The sequence below is a fragment of the Embiotoca jacksoni genome, unplaced genomic scaffold (assembly GCF_022577435.1).
Source record: "Embiotoca jacksoni isolate LCO1_2020_lvr unplaced genomic scaffold, fEmbJac1.0.p SCAF_12, whole genome shotgun sequence".
Classification (NCBI taxonomy): domain Eukaryota; kingdom Metazoa; phylum Chordata; class Actinopteri; family Embiotocidae; genus Embiotoca; species Embiotoca jacksoni.
The window spans coordinates 4,990,866-5,008,592 of NW_027185252.1; the positions used below are offsets into that span (position 1 = coordinate 4,990,866).

Sequence of the window (17,727 nt, forward strand, 5' to 3'; positions counted from 1 at the left end):
TTGCCTTTTTTTTTTTTTTCTTTCTTCTCCACTGCATCTTTGTCACCGCTGTAACTTTTCTTTTCATCTCCTGTGCTGCTTCAGAGGAAGATGAACTCTGAGCAGCTGTGGTGCGCCCTGCCTGTTGTGAGTTATGGCGAGCTGCTGTCCTCTTGGCTTTTATTGATAATATTACACTGGCTGATGTAAATATGACTCTGGCTGCAACAACCCTGCCTGCCCCTTCTGTCAACCTGATACAGAGGCCAAGCATCTGTGTGTGTGTGTGTGTGTGTGTGTGTGTGTGTGTGTGTGTGTGTGTGTGTGTGTGTGTCAGAACAAGTTAGGACGTCAGGAAAAGATTCACTGTGTATCTATATTTCTGCATGCGTGTTATATTCACTTCCTGACCCCAGGACACTCCTTCCCAAGGTAGAAGCACAACGTCAGGCTACATGCAGTTTGCAGGAAACAGCGAGCTGAGCTCCAATATGATAAATGCCGCTGAGCTTCAAGCTGGCTAAAAGAAGATCCTGCCCTCATACATCTATATATATATATTTTTTTTTTTTTTTGGTCTGCCTGTACAGGGCCATGACTTCCCGCGGTGCTCTAAATAATATCTCTTTTCATGGGTTGATGTCTCCATACGGTGCACGTAGGAACATGGCCAGATTTTACAGCCACATCTGATTTAATGGCTGTAGTTTGTCTTTACATTCCTCTTTTCTTCCCGTATTAAAACATGTAAGGCAAATCTGTAGAAAAAAATTGTGATCAGAGTGCTTAAGAGTTAGCTAGTGTGAGCTATAACAAGTGTGAAAACACACACGCACATATACACAAACACACACAGATTTTTAGCTGGCAGCTGCATTGTAAGCGCTGATTAGGTTTTTGTTGCCCTGACCTCAAGGTGTAAATTCTACATTAATTCCTCGTCTATTAGCTTGACTAAACTCTGATTGTGTTACCACTGAAAGATACAACACACACACACACACACACACACACACACACACACACACACACACACACACACACACACACACACACACACAACTAACCACAAGCATACATCCATATTCAGAAAAGCACACAGTGTCATGCAGCTGCTGTCCACCCACACACTCCAACCATGTCACCTTCCCACCACACACACACACACACACACACACACACACAGGTCCACTGCACCACATTCACTGCATTCTGCCATTCCTCTAACGCAGACGGGCAGGAAGCAAATGTGTCATTTATTAGGGCCTGTTTCCAATCTGTGCTGATGATGAATATCTCCGATCTCCCCCATGCTGCTGCTGAATATTCTGAGACAAAAGCCTCTTATGCAATTATACTGTCATTAGAATTGACTGCTCTGATTAGATAGCGGGACTGGATTAACCATCTGCTTGGCTGTTTGGCAGAGTAATGATATGATCAGAACTAATTACAATGTATTCCTTCATGAGAGCAAATTGAAGGATTTAGTTTCAAAATAGGACACGTCGTATTCGTTTTTTGAGTTGCTGAATCATTTCCTGTGTAGTGGAATTCTTTAATAGAGTATCATTCAGTATGATGGGATGCTTTGTTATTGATAAGTTTGAAATTTGCATTTATAAAGTGTATGTCAACCTTCAACAAAAATTATGATCTCATTAAAACTGTCCCAAAAACAAACAAGTCAGTTTGTAAAATGTTACAGAACCCACGATAAAGATTGTATGATTTAAGATCTGTTAAATCTTAAAACATGGGGTGTTCGGCGTGTTTCTTTTGGCTCCTGAAAAGAATCATCTCTCTATTTTGAACCTCCATACCAAAGTTAACATTTCAGATTTGCAATGCTTCTTCCGGGGGAAGCTGCCTAAAGAATGGAGCTCGTTGTGGGCAGTGTGTGCTGCTATAAGGAGTCGCCACTGTGGAATGGACATATGTAGCAATTTATCACTTGTCTCTCAGCACATGTGTGGGTGGCCCAGCAGTGGGTATTACTGCAATTTGGGAGCAATTGACAGTAATCCCCTCTTTCTGCCTGTGTGAAAGCTCATCATCCCTCTGCCCGCCGACAGGCACGTCTTCACTAGAGATGCCGTCCAGAGCTGGTGGAAGCTTTGGTTCTGTCGCAGCTCATGTTCTGTATCAGCTCTAACTTTATCTTGGTGGTCTGAGGAGGCCTCTCAGAGTAAAACGATTCACTTTCGATGAAAAAAATGTGACGGTAATTATGTGCAGAGCTAGTCAACGGACTCTGTGACAGAGGAAATACTTTTGCATAAGTTTTAATCACAAACATCACAATAATAACTTGTGTACACTGGACATTCAAAACACATGCAGACAATCTGGCCATGACTCCTTAACAATCAACAGACAAATGGCTACTAATTCATCTTTTTTTCTTTTTATTGGAATACAGCAATAGTCTTCTTCCTGCATTGCAATTTAATAAAAACAGAGCTAAAGAAAAATGTCTCACAAGTTTGATTTAATGGAAAATGTAATATAGCTCTACTGTATTGGTCCATGGCTGTGAAGAGAGCTGACCCACAGAAGAACCTCAGTTCGGTGGTCATTCTTCTTATACCTCTAAAATTTGTGTTGTTGCTACAAAACAAGATACTAAAAGGAAGTATTTTTTGTCTGGGTGGCATTTGGTGAACATCTGAGAGGACCTAAAGAGTTAACCTGCTGTTACGTTGATTAAAATGTGTTTACTGGCAATGTCTTTTTCAATCAATGAAGCAGGATGTGTTGCAGCTACTGTCCAGAAAACAAAGGGAGGAGGTCAGGGTGGATGGTTTGGCCTTCAAAACACAAGCCTTAGACAGCAAAGACCAAAGTTTGCTTCCCACATGTTATTTAGTCTAGGATACCAAAACACTTGGTTAATGCAGGAAAAGATTGCGGCTTTGGTTAAATATATAAAGTCAGTACAGACTGTCTTGAACTTCAGATCACTGGTGATATTTTGGATGTCTAACCAAGACCACGACACTTCACCAACCTTAAACTTAAGTGTTTTGACTTCCTATTTGTTGTTTCCAAATGTTGATAGAAAAAAAACATGTTCCAAATATGTATGTCCTCATTATGTTGTTAAAAACCTGTTCCTGGCAACATTACTTTTCTAAACATGTTTCCTTCAAAAAATTAGTTGCATATGAGTACTTCTAAATGTCTTTAAGCCATATGGCCATATATTACAGAATGGTAACAAATAAAACCCATAAGCTATATTGCCCTGAACAAATTTAACAGAACATAAATGTAGTATTTCAATATTAGATTATGAGTTTCCCAAACTTGCAAAGTGATCACAGACTATCAGAGTTTAGGGCTTAAATGGTCTTAAAAAGTACGATCCAGGGACCAAACATGTACAGTATGTATATCATAATAAATGTATAAAATAAAACTCATTTTGTTTTCTACCAATACAAAAAAAACTTCTATTGGACATCAGGCTCACTGATGACTCACTGGCTCAGACAAAGTGCAGTAACGATCATTTTACAGATATGCATGCTTTTTGTTAAATAATGAGAAATGTAATACTATTATAGTACAAATGTAATTTGCTATAAATGGAAAGTTTAACTTTGGCTGTAAGAGAATATTTTAAAAGGTAATACGTTGAATCACTGGCACGAACAGCAAAACTGTATGGAGAAACTAAACCTTAGTAAAGTGTAATGATGCATGAGGTAGTTCCTCCGCTAAGCCCCATCCTTTCTTTCAAATAGCTGTGGTTGCCATATGCTCAGATTGACTATAATTGTTAGTTTCCTGGACAAAGTGTTCAGAGGTTTGCAGGCATTTAATATACCCTGTAGGCAGAATTAAAATGCAATAATGAAATTCTACGCTTCCACATAAAAACAAATGAGTGATGCACTGTGCCACACTCCTATTTACAAAGTAAACACTTGCCTTCATCTTCACAATGTCCCATATTAGGCCTAATAGTGAGCAGAATACAACAGAAGGTTTGACGGATGGTTTGGTTTAATGTGAGCGAAGTCATTTAGACGATGAAAGACGAAGCGCTATTAATGGGGTTTCTTGTGGGCTTCAGAGTAGAAATGGGATTTGCAGATCTTGAATAACTAACACACTGAACACAAGAAAAGATAAAAGTGAAAGGTTCACGTGCTCTCTCGCATGTTATCACTTTTTTATTGTTAGCTATGTTAGCATCATAGCTTCATGGATGGTAGTGCTGGTCTGTTGGTTGGTTCATTGCTTTGATTCAGACTGAAATATCAGAACTACTGGATTTCGATGGATTACTGTCCCCAGAGGATAAATCCTGCCTAAATAGGGCATTCTCAGATTTTTTTCTTGAGCTCCACCAGATGGCTGACATTTTTGCTATCTGGAGTAAAATGTCTCAAAATATATTAGACGGACTGCCCTGACACTTACTTGGTGCATTCACGGCTCCAAGAGGATGAACCCTACTCACTTTGGTGATCCTTTTTACGTGTTTGTTGAAATATCTCAACATCTATACAATATACTTTTTTTTTCCCCAGCAGCTGGCATTTTATACCAGGAATAGCATAAATATAACTGTGATATTAGTAAAATACCTGTCATGAAAGTGTTCTATGAACTGGCACTGAACTTTGTACTGACATTCGTGGCTTCCAGATGATATATCATGGCGACCCTGACTTTCCCTCTAATGCCAGGCCATGTGGTTGACATTTGTAGTTTTGAGAGAATTATCTTGACAGCAACTCAAATTTTATGTCTTCTACTGGATGGATTGTAATAACTTCGACGTAATTACTTGAATCATTTTGCGCCACCATCAGATCAAATTTTAATATGTCCACTATTTTAGTTTATGATCAAATACTTGCAAAACTAATAACATCACAATAAGCCTCAGCTTTACATTGTGTTTGGTGCTAATTAGAAAATAATGCTACCATTCTAACACGCTAAACTTAGAACCTGCTAAATGGCATTGTCACTGATATTTAATTTACGAAATCTCACATAGCTGCTACTGTAGCATGACTGTTGACAATTGAGGTGTGTTGCAAAAAGTAAAACTCTTTATACCAGTGCATCTGAAGACAATAAAGCGAAGCTACAGTCACATTATCAAAGATTCATTGTCAGTCATCTTCATACCATAAAAACACCATGTAGTGTAATACAGTATAGTATATTAAGACAGCTCTCTCTGGTACAGTATCAGTACAACCGCTGACTCTATCATGGAAGTATTTACTGCCCATATGGCCAGTGACACGGGGTCAGGCGTTGTGTTTCAAGTGAAACCACCAAGTGTTGTAAAAACCCCGCATATAGGAATGGATACAAATTCAAGCATTAGCACATTGCTAATTACTGCGGTCGCTTTTAATAAATTCTTTCCTGACATACGAGTTCCAGCTCTGTAAAAAAAAAAGAAGAAAAAAAAGGAAGAAATGTTGCATGAGGAAAAAACATTAAGGAATGCTGCAGACGTTTACTATAAGAAAGCTTAGGTTGTGTAAGAAGGAATAGTACTGTAAGATCTATAAGCTTCACACAGGATACTGGACCCTCTGTTTGACTTAAAGAGAATACTCAGCTTAATAATTCACACATTTTCTTGAACTAAAATAGACACCCAGCTCGCAAAGATATTTTTTCTGAGTAAGTTAATAGTTAGACACATTTTAAAACCAGTCCTTCAGCTGTAGAGCCCTCTATGGATATTCTGACATGTTATTGTTTTCTGTGTCCATGCTTTCTTCGCTGCTTCTGTGAAACCAGCTTCCAAAATAAGTTATGATTCAAGCTTTGGCCTAATTCACCCTGAAATAACATTGTGGTATCATAGTCAAGTCCTCTTTTTATTTGTTTTAGGGGTGGAGCAAACTCTTCCCTCGTGTTTTCTGGCCAGAAGAGGTATTTGTTTGCTGTTTCGAATGTTACATGATCAGAAGCAGTTGGTTATCATGATCCAATTATATGTCCCAACCTTCTGTCTACTTTGATGCATAGCAGGCCGAGGTTTATCTGATCCTACATATTGGTCCCATGGTGGTTTCTTAGTTGCCGGCGTAACAAAATCCTCCAAAGGAGCAGGTCAATCTTTAGCTGGTTTTGCAATTCCTGCAGAACTACAATCTGTATCAATTTTGCATGATAATTCATATAAACTAAAGCTATTTAGTAAATGCCTTTATCAGATTAGACACCCAAAAAAAGTGTAAAAAGTGATATCTATAACAGGTCTAACTAATCCCTTCACAGAAAATCACAGTAACAGCCTCTCAGCTTATACAAAAGAAAAAACCTGCATGGAGCGAGTGCATGCTTTGGCCTCTGCCCTATTTGCCAAATTATAGATGATAATAATACATAATTCCACACTGGAGTGTGTTTGCAGTCATTTAAAACAAGCCCACAGCGTTGATATAAATCAGTGTACGTGTGAAGCCCGTGTACCTGCGTGCCTGCACGCTGCCAATTTGACATGAGACAGGTCTGAGGGGATTTCACCATAAAGGTTAGAAACCATGAAATATCTGAGAAGTGCTGGAACCGCTCTCCTCTCCAAATTATAGCCAAATGCATGCTATACAGTCTGAGGGGGTTGAGGGGAAACGCCTTGGCAGCGCATAAAGGGCTCAGTGTGCGTCTGAAATGACCATGCGACTCCTGAAAATAAACAGGAATCAAATGGAGTGATTGATCGAATAAATTAACCTCAGCAGAACTCTCTCACTCTCTCTCTCATTCACTCACACGCACTCTCTCTCTCATGCGCGTGCGCGCGCACACACACACACACACACACACACACACGCTCAGCTACTCATCTGCTCCAAGGAACAGCCTTGTAGAAAAACAGACACTTGTTGCTGTTTGCTCCAGTGGTAGGTAGTGGTGGTGTTTGTTGGCAAAGGCTTTTTGACCAGTGGGTAATAGATGTAAATCCATGAGTTTATAGTCTGTGCTTAATGGTGGGGATTAATTTGTCTTCTTAACTCCAGAAAATGCTCGTATTGCAATTATATTAAATATATATGCATCAAAACCGATTTTTAACATCCTGTTTATGTTAAATTTACCGGGTTTATTTATTTAGCCATTTTTATTTATGTCCAATACAGCAGGAAAAGTAAAAATCTGATATTTACTCTTTGAGCGTCATATCCATCCATGTCCACATCATATGGCGCTTCATATCCATATTCAGCAACCTATATACAAAATCTGGAATTTAGCTGATTCAGTAATATCTTTATAGTTCATTTATACTGTGTTGCATTTAAGACCGTTTCCACAGTCATTTCCTGGGGGCCAATACTATAGCTCGGCTTTATAAAAGATAAAAAAAACAATATCTTTTCTATCTGGTTTTGTTTATGCTGCTGTGTGTGTCCCCTGTGGTGATCATCTGATGAAGGTGATGCTCCACTCACCTTTTAACTGCCTTTTAGGTTGTTGTGTTTTGTGCAGGCCTAGAGTGGGCCTGCAATGTAAACCGTCCAATCTGATGAACCTGCCGACTGGTCAGAGCCTTCATGAAATGAAGACAGGGCCCCCACACAAGCATAGACACACACACATACACACACACACACACACACACACACACACACACACACACACACACACACACACACACACACACACACACACACACAACCCTCCATCCCCCTCCCTGCTGCTTGCCAGTGTGGTTTAGTGAAATCTCCTCCTTGCGCTATAGGATAGCCCTGGCCTCTGGGGTAACAAGATAGATGTAAACAACCAATTATTGGATAGGCCCTCATTCATATCCAGTTAACCGGGATAGACACAGAGGTTCTGGCTTTAATAATTTCTCTCTCTCTCTGCTCAACATTTGGATGTCTGTCCAAAAAAAGGATACTAATCAACCCCTTGTTGCGCTTGTCTCAGGTCAGTGTATGTAGCAGCCTTTAAAAATAAAAGCCACCTCCCAATCATGCCCCAACACATAGTCCATGCAACACATACACTACAACACACATCTTGCAGTAATCAGCTCAATTAGAGGAGGTCGTGGTGGAGAGTGGTCGAGGTGAGCAGTGGGAGGTTGTGAAAATAGGGAGTTGGCTATTAGGAGAAACGTGATCTCCATTCATCAGTGGCCGTAATAATTACCGTTTCAGAGCCAGAGCTCTCTGATCAAACTGATCCGTGGAAACAAGTGGTTTACAAACACTGTCAAGGGCCAGACATGGGACCCCTTCACTGCCGGTAAACACATCCAACAGTTCTGACCACGCCAAGCCCGATACAGCGAAGATACTTTACACTTATATTCATATTTCTAATGCTTGTTCAACTTGCTTTGATAGATCCTCTCTGCTGCAGTCACAAGCCACTTCCCTGCGCATTAATCTTCGCCTTTCAGAGGCCTCTCAGATATAACAAGCTTATCTAGGGGCAACAAAGATTGATGCGAGCAGGTGCTGATTGAAACACGTCAACAGGATTGACAGTTGAGTGACAGTTTCTTCAGGGTGGGATTATCTCAAAGATTTTTATATCAAAAGCCACAATTTTATTCATCAGAACTCCGTCTGTTCTAGATTTATGTTTGGCAGTGATTCCGAACACAGGATACCTGCGATAAGGCTTAGTGAGGTGATAAACTGCTATTATCCCCACATTCATATTGCATCATCTCATAAAAATAACATCTAAAGAGACCCATGATGGTCTCAAACAGATGGGCCCCGACCCTGTTTTCATTAAACCGAGTAGTGCCCATCATCCCTGAAAATAATTCAAATGATTAAAGACAGAGTCACCTGAGGATGACCTGTTCATCAGCCTTCATGTATCCACTGCTGACTGCAGGGCTGCAGCATCAGTCTGCAGGGACACAGTTGTCACAACTTAAAGCTGAGATGAAGAACTTTGTCCAAAAAAAAAAAGATGAAGAAAAATGAAATCCGATGCAAAATACAGCAACAAATCTATATAATTTTTCTCAATAACAGCTCAGTCTGTAAAGTCAAGCAAATAAATGATCAGGCTTTAGGACACACACTGAACGACCTTTGATATGAAATGTAAAAACAAGACGACACAGGAGAATACTGTATACTGTGTAATTGCAGCACCTCTCTCACCAGTGGGAGAGCCTGCGGAGTGTTTGAGGCTCAATTACGAGGTATTTGGGTGTTTGAGTTAGATGGATGGAAAGATAAGTTTTATCTGAAATCAGTTTAAAATGTCATGTCTGTAAAACTGCGTTTACAGCCGCTCATATTTTCACTCATCGGCCGCCAACTTTCTGACTTTCATCAGATGTATTTATAGATTTGCTCGTTTATATTAGCCCACAATATATGACGGCGTAATGTAAACACAGTTGTTATTATTATTATTATTATTATTATTATGGGAATACAACTTTATTAGTGGAGTTATGGGGTTTAAGAGCCATATGTATATAGGCTAGGCGAGATCAAATCGGTTCTTTGTTTTTCTCTCAGCCAACCCTCGGTCCCCTGACAATTACCATCAGTTAGCCTAATGCCGTAATACTCTGAAAACTGCGCTTCAGGCAAAACCCAAGTCAATTTATTAAACAGAGGAAGAACACAACGCGGAAACAGGGATCAGGCTCCTCTTACAGGACTGTGGCGATAAACTCACTTCATAATTACACTGATAATTTCTCTTAAACAGCCGCGACTGAATGATTTTATGAAATAGCTCGTCACAATATACAGCAAAAAATATTAACAAATTGCACTTGATGTGGAGCAAAACTGAACGCTTAGTAAAATAAATTGTACATAAAAAGATGCAAAGATTTTATGTTTTATAGGCTACACCTGAGATTTAAGGCAGCTGCATGCTAGGAATTTAGATTTAGATAAATATTTGCAACCTTTTTTTCTTTTTTTTTAAATGTAAAATTGTACATTCAATCTCGGCTATTGAATAAGAAAAATAATGATAATTTAGATTTGTTTTTACCTATTATTAAACAAGCGTCAGTAGTTCATTTTCGGTCTGAAGTGTAATCTGTTGGATCTTATTTGCAGGTAACATGAAGGTTTTTTTTAGATGAAAGCTGCTGAAACCGATCTGCCGGAGGAGAGAGAGGCTGCGTGTGTGTGTGTGTGTGTGTGTGTGTGTGTGTGTGTGTGTGTGTGTGTGTGTGTGTGTGTGTGTGTGTGTGTGTGTCTCTTAAGTGATGTGATACTGAGTGTGGGTGTAGCTGACAATCGTATCTCTAATGAAGAGGTCCCATGGTGAGACGATAGAAATCTACCAACTGGTCAATCTTTGGCCCAACAGTCAGTAACACACATGCCTGACCGCGTGACACACGTCTCCGTGTACCTGAGTCAAACACCACAACAAACCGTGTAACTGTGTTTATGCGCTCATCATGCTGCATGCCACTTTCATTTAAGCTGCACTTTCATTGCAAACCAGGACTCACATCGCTTTCTCCCCATGAATCTGAAACCATCTCAATCTTTTTACCTCTTAAATCCATTCACTTACTTTTAACTACAACTTCTGTTTTCTCCAATCATTTTAAATGTTCTTATTAAAATAGCGACTCCGGATTTGTCAGCAGATCTTATCTTCCATGTCCCCCTTACTGTTGCACTAAACCGTGTCAGTCAGATGAACGGATTATTTTTTGTTTTTGTTTGTTTGTTTTTTGCCTCACCGGTGTGCTGCTTGATTTCTCCTCCGCTGCTGCCGACAGACTTTCCTTCTCTGCTGTCAAACTCCACAGCGCACACGACCCCTTCATTCCTCCATCACACCCGCTGCACACCTTCAGATTGTTTGCCTTTCTGTGCGCGCCTGCAGTTACTGACTCACCCCTCGTTTAGATATTCATCACCCTTGTCATCACGTGCATTCAATAATAAACATCACGGCATTATTATAATAAATTAGCGACATAGCAACATATAGCTTACTTCATATAGAATTATAACATTTATTATGGGATCATGAATATACAAATGTAATTTCAATTTGTTGAGTTAAGTGTACAACTGAAAGACTCACTTTGGGCTCATCATCCAACTTTTGGAAATCGTCTACTTTTGATGAATTGCTCTCTGTAGTTTTCGAAGGTTTCTTTTTGTGGCTATCATTGTGGAACACATATGTCACACAACGCACTTCTATGATTATATCAGTGACATGCAGTCAATTTTCACTAATGTAGGCTATTATGGCGTCAAGTTGGATCAGCTATAGCCGACTTCACCAACTTCAAATGAGCTTACAGTGATTCGAGGTGAGAAAAATATGACTTGCTGTCCTCTGTCAGACTTAGTCTAATTTATTTTTGTATATATTTACATAAATTTTGCTTCTTGGCAACCACCATAACCAAATGGTACTTTGGATAACTTTCCATTAAACATCACGTAACTTGTCGGCAGCTGTTGAGAGTTATTTTACTTCTATTAAATAATAAAGTTACAGCCTTTAAGGAGATCTTGATTGATTTGTGAGAGCTGCCAGGGGCTTGAAGACATACTGCAGCCGGCTCTGTGCGCTCTGGCGCCATCCTTCCCCCAGCTGAGGGATCAGCGCGGCTCCTTTACTCCACGCTCCCCACAGCTCTGCGCTCTTTGGCTGCCCGAGGTGTCTGTCAAAGTGAAGGGGAAGAAAAAAAATGTTTTAGAAGAAAAAAAACTGAGCAATATTTCTATTGGTACGCGGGCTGCTCGTGAAGGGAACAATCGGATTGACTTTGCCAGGGAGCCACCTCAAAGCATATCAGGTTACTTTGAGTGACAGGGTAACCATGGCAAATAATTTGACTAAGGCTATTGTCTTATCCTCACCATCCCCGGGTCAGATAACCGACCAATCAGAGTTCATATAATCGCTTGTCTTGCCAGTTTAGAATAATATTATTAAAACAAGCCAGCGAGCCCGGTCTCCGAGAGTAGTTTATGTTGAAACGGTGTAGAAAAGGTGGAGGAGGACGGTGAACGGAGGAGCAACTTTCTCTCCTTCTCAACAACTTTATGAGGAATTGTCGCCTGGGGTTTTGCATGGCTGAATGGACTTGACTTTATTCCTCAATACGCAGTTGGATATTGCCTAACCTCGGGCACTTTAAACTTTTACGCAGTTCTTTTGGGGACCTTTTGTCGCTTATGGACTTAATGCGTTTTGATTTAATGAGAGACTGAGAGGAGAGACGTGGAAGTAAGGCACAATATAATCTGTATTGGTTTACGTTGTCGCCATGTCCATGCTTCCGACGTTTGGTTTTACGCAGGAACAAGTGGCGTGTGTTTGCGAAGTCCTCCAACAAGGGGGGAACATCGAGCGGCTCGGGCGCTTTCTCTGGTCCCTCCCGGCGTGCGAGCACCTCCACAAAAACGAGAGCGTCCTCAAAGCGAAAGCCGTGGTTGCCTTCCACCGGGGGAACTTCCGAGAGCTTTACAAGATTCTGGAGAGCCACCAGTTTTCGCCGCACAACCACCCGAAGCTGCAGCAGCTGTGGCTCAAAGCGCACTACATCGAGGCGGAGAAGCTGAGAGGCCGCCCGCTCGGCGCCGTGGGGAAGTACCGCGTCCGGAGAAAGTTCCCCTTACCCCGCTCTATCTGGGACGGAGAGGAGACCAGCTACTGCTTCAAGGAGAAGAGCAGGAGCGTCCTGCGGGAGTGGTACACCCACAACCCTTATCCATCCCCACGAGAGAAAAGAGAGCTGGCAGAGGCCACGGGACTCACGACCACGCAGGTCAGCAACTGGTTCAAAAACCGACGGCAGCGAGACCGAGCAGCTGAGGCGAAGGAAAGGTAGGAGTATCTTTACTTCTTAAAGCTAAGGCAAAACATGTCTGACAGTAGATGAACTTCTACTTTTTAATCACGTGAAGCAAAATGTAGCCTGAAGTCATATTTTAAACTAAAATGTTGCTGAGTCATAAACTACTGTTAACTCTGTGTGCTCGAGCAAAAATAATTTGCTGACCTACATCTGGGACTGACAACATATTGAGATATTCAGCTCTTATTTAATCGCCTCAGCCCTTTTCACCAGTTGTTGTTTGTTAGTGGCAAATTATGTTAGAAGATGTCAGTTTTCCCTACTTCAGGTTTAGTAAACTCACGTCCTCTGCTTGTTTTTAATTATGTATGCAAACGTAAAAGTTAAAAAAGCAGGAAATTAAAGACTTGTCAGGTAAATTACAAAGTTATAAAAGTTATATTTACCCTACTTTTATGTTTTACTAATCACACCTATTATAACCTGAAATTTGACTTTTACATTAAGATCAGAAAAAGTACAGTTAACCCTCCAGTCACTGGAGTGAACATAAGTGCATGTAACTAAACATCTCAGAACACGTTTTAAAAGATGTTTTGCGGTGTAATTGATGTGGCTGGCTGTCTCGCCTTCGTATCAGCCCAGTTGACATTTCATTAGGAGTCGTCTGTACATTTCAAAGTTTGGAAATTACACAGGCAGCTGTGAAGAGAGGTTTTAGGAGAGGTCTTCCAGTCAGGTGTTCTTCGGGTTGGTGTCTTCTTTCACCCTCTGGCCACTAATTCGGGCTGAAAGCTCCATGTAAATCATGTCTTCCCACTGAGAAAAGCCTCACTGCAAACACATGAACTGTGCCATATGCAGCACGCACACGTTTCACAATGATTAGGCTTGTCATTTATTCAGACGTGCGGACATGCTCTCGTCAGGCCGCTCATTTCGAGCTCCTCCTCGGGTCACTCTGGTGGAAATAATTTACTTTAAACACACCGGCAGGTTCAGTTTTAGATTTATTGCCTTTACTACTACTGTACACCACCGTATAACTCTGTGCACTACTGTAGTGAACTGAGCCTCTAATTATTTCTGTGACTTACAAATTGTTTTTGTCGTGGCACAAGTGCGCATGAATGCATTAGTGTTCGAAGCATTCATAAATAATTAAACTAAGCATTTCTACATTCACGAGATTATTATGGCTGCTGTAAATATGACACAACCCAATTAATATCCAAGTACACAGTGTGTGTGTGTGTGTGTGTGTGTGTGTGTGTGTGTGTGTGTGTGTGTGTGTGTGTGTGTGTGTGTGTGTGTGTGTGGGAGCTGCGTGCGTCTGTCAATAATGATAATTGTTGTTTTTACAACTGTAAAAAATATTTATTTACAAGTATTTAATTAGTATATTTTATTCCGTGTAATCACGATTTTAGCGAGATTAAAATCTGTCCATTTCTTCTTTCATGTTTCAACTGTACAAAGATACCAGAGTTTGTCTGCTCTCGCACCAGACTGATATGTGATGTTGTTTTCTGTTGGCAGAGAAAACAACGAGAACTCCAACGGCAATAGTCACAACCCATTGACTTCTTCCATGAATGGAAATAAAACTCTATTGGGGAGCTCGGACGACGATAAAACACCTTCTGGGACACCGGATCATACGTCTCCGAGCCCGGCTATGCTCCTCGGCTCAAACCCCGGTTTACCTTCCCTGCATGGCCTTGCGCCCCCGCCGGGACCCAGCGCAATCCCGGTACCCAGCGGTGCAGACTCGGTGCTTCATCACCACTCATTGCACCACGACACCATACTGAACCCTATGTCTTCTAATCTAGTGGACCTTGGCTCTTAAAAAATCGTCACAGAAGGGGGACAGAGAGCACCATTTTTACAAAAAAAAGAAATGTTTTTTTGGAAAGGTAATTTTACGAGGTGGCGCGAGCAAAGCTTCAAGCACTTGCAGCAAGGTGCAAGACTGGAACACTGCGAAAACAGCCACCGTAACAAATCATTTAGTCTCATATTCAACCTTTAAAATCTTTTTTCAACAAGTGGGAAAAATATGCCAGTGGGCACAATAACCTACCGACTCGTATCCTCAAATGAAACGTCCGCTCGTTTGGGAGATTTTTTTTTTTTATCGAGAGCAGAGCACTTAAGAACTTTCGACATATAGGCTACTCAGACAGCTTCCATCTTCTCACCCCCACTGGCACATTTTCTCTTTAAGTCGCTTAAGGAAAAAAAAGAATTGAAAAATGAATATATTTCAGATTTTATGACTTGTTAAGACGGATCATTTTTGCAGTGGTGGTGCAGATAAAAGCTGAAGCGGATCGTTTTAGGTAAAAAAAAATAAAAATATACAAAAGAAAGAAAAAGAAAAAAGTATTTTACCGGAATGTAATAACGTAACATGTTATATTGTTGAAAACAATAACAATAAAGTGTCTTAATTCTTGTTACTATACCGTTGTTATTTTAGGGGTTTAGTATCACCAGACTTTATAGGCACAAAGTTAAAGGTACCCCGTACCTTTTTGTTTACATAGGGTTTTCCAAGAGAGCCATAAGCAGTTATTTTGTTTGTTTGTTTGTTTGTTTTTTTGGAGGGGAAGGGGAGGTGGGGCCTGGGGTGGGCAGATGGGGTATGATATTTTCAACTGTCTTATAAGAGCCGTGATAGGATGGAATATCTTAATCTCATGATATTATTATTGACATTTTCATTTGGAAAGAGACTGCATGTAAACTTTGCGATAAATGATGAAACGTAAAACGATTCAAGTATAGTTTCATATACCCTCTTTTACAATAAAAAGAAAGAGAAATACATGGATTTAAAGTGAGGATTTCTTTGATTCTGAATGATTGTTGACATCAACCAGCTTGTTTACTGGCCTGTTTGTCTCCTGAGGCTCACCTCATCTTCTAGCCTATTTTTTTTAAACTGTTTGGTTACATTTTATGAAATATTTAAATCAATTATAGGCTACATGAACAAATATTCCTTTACTTGACATTTTTAGAGCAGCTGCAGGAAAATGTCAATCTTTAAACAATTTCAGAAGGTTTGCTCACTGGATAATGTGTGTGCATTTTCAAATGATTTCTTTGCCAATTTAATTGAGGCTTTTTGGAGTTTGAGAATATATTTTTGACTCAATCTGTAGTAAACTGCTGGTTCAACTCCATAAATCACTGTTTCCTCTGGCCTTTTGAACGTGCGCTGCTGACTGAGCCACCAGCTCCATAATAACGTCAGGTATAGCATTGCCTAAAATCAAGAGCTCTTAGCCTTTGACACGTAGGCCCGCTCTAAGAAAGGGGATATTGTCCTTAACGTGTGGGCAGTCTGCCTGCGCGCGCGGGGCGATATCCCGGGATTATCTACCGTCTGATCATAAATGCTGCAGGGGAAGTATTTAAGAGGAAAGATATCTGTTTCTCCACATTTCCCACAAGCTGTTTCTCGGATGCTTTCTTGGAGTTTGCAGAAAAATGAGAATGAAAGAATTTGGACTAAAGGAGCTCACCTGAAAAGTCCAAAAAAAACAAAACAAAACAAAAAAAAAACTAGGCAATAAATTGTGTTTTTATGTCTTTGTTGTTTTGTTTCTTTTACAGAGTTTTAAAGAACTAGTTTGCGATTTTCTGAATTTATTTTTTTCATACCTAGAAATTGACCTATTTTTAAAGTGATGACTGAAGGTCAAAGTTCATCAACGTAATTATTGCCGATGTTAAAATGTCAGTATGAGAGAGAGAGAGAGAGAGAGAGAGAGAGAGAGAGAGAGAGAGAGAGAGAGAGAGAAAAGAAACCTCGACACTCAATCCAGTACTTTGTAAAAACAACACTCGTCAAGAGGCTGAAGCATGTGGCATGTGGCCATTATAGGCAAAGCTGGGCGAAATTTATACGTGCTTTTCCAACGGGGAACCTTGATGTTCAAGTGATGACACCTTATCTCTCCGTGCTCGGCTGAGGAGAACAAAAGTGCCGTAGTGTTTGGCGGAGAGGGGAAAAAAAAAACAGAGCTGGAAACGGGCGTTGAAAGAAGACACTTTGTTTGAACAGCTTCAGCCGCGCAACACCTTCAGCTCCCCCTCCACTCAGTCTGCTGCCCGAGCTGCTCGTGTAATAAACCCAAAACAACATCTTCTCTGCTCCTCATATTTTCAGCTTCAGTACTTTCCCTCTTTCTGGAAGCAGATTGTGCTCTTTGCATTTAATTATTATTCTCCTTATCAGAATAATAACATTACGAGAGCAACATTTTTTGTTAGATATTTTTTTTATGTATAGTGTATATATTGTTGTGGTATGTTTTTTTTTTTTTTAGGATTTCTCATCCACCAGCTGATTTTGGTCAGGTTGTTTCGGGAAATTTTAATTAATTAATTAATTAATTTTAAATTCTTATCCACTATGACATCATTTACTGGGTGTTGTTTTGGTTCACTCGCAAATCGGTAGAGAGGAATTTTCTTTTAATACTTAAATCAACATCTTCCCTGTGCTTTATTAATAAACTATCCCAGAGGCCCGTGTGGCCCTAATGGGAGTGCAAATATGAAAAGTGTACACGACGAGAGTGTGAAGTGTCGCCCTCCTGTCTGTAAACTCGGAGGATCAGTCGCACCGTGTTGGGTACAGCTTCTGGCGCGTGAAGGTCAATTACACACGCAGCTCAAAGCCTACTCTTTATAATTAACGAGGATTTCAGTGCATATGGGTCTATTCAAAACAAGCCCATAACAGCGGCTTGTGAGGAGACATAACACGGAATATTTGGCCTTTCACCAAACCAACTCTGTAACCCCGCAAAGAGCTGCGAGCTTTCGTCTCCTCGTACTTTCACTCTCTCTTGTTTCCCATATGGCTTGAAATGTGAACTTGAACGGGTATTATGAGTGCGCCATGTGTGCCCGGGAAAGGGAGGCTATTAAACGTTTTTTGGGCAAAAGATGTTAGGAAA

The 17,727-nt window shown here is 40.5% G+C and overlaps 1 protein-coding gene across 1 annotated transcript; it reads left to right on the plus strand.

Annotated features, from left to right (window-relative positions):
* The first annotated feature begins 11,832 nt into the window (after nt 1–11,832).
* Nucleotides 11,833–15,209, plus strand: six2a (SIX homeobox 2a). The gene is made up of 2 exons (XM_069144364.1): nt 11,833–12,777; nt 14,288–15,209. The coding sequence occupies exons 1-2, from the start codon at nt 12,218–12,220 to the stop codon at nt 14,598–14,600; spliced, it is 873 nt and encodes a 290-aa protein (XP_069000465.1). The 5' UTR covers nt 11,833–12,217; the 3' UTR covers nt 14,601–15,209.
* The last annotated feature ends 2,518 nt before the right edge of the window (nt 15,210–17,727 follow it).

What these genes read in the sequence shown, in the direction of transcription:
- six2a (XM_069144364.1), top strand. Translation starts at nt 12,218, where the DNA reads ATGTCCATGCTTCCGACGTTTGGTTTTACGCAGGAACAAGTGGCGTGT. An exon ending in GCAGCTGAGGCGAAGGAAAG is followed by an intron (nt 12,778 to 14,287) that starts GTAGGAGTATCT and finishes TTCTGTTGGCAG; the next exon opens with AGAAAACAACGAGAACTCCA.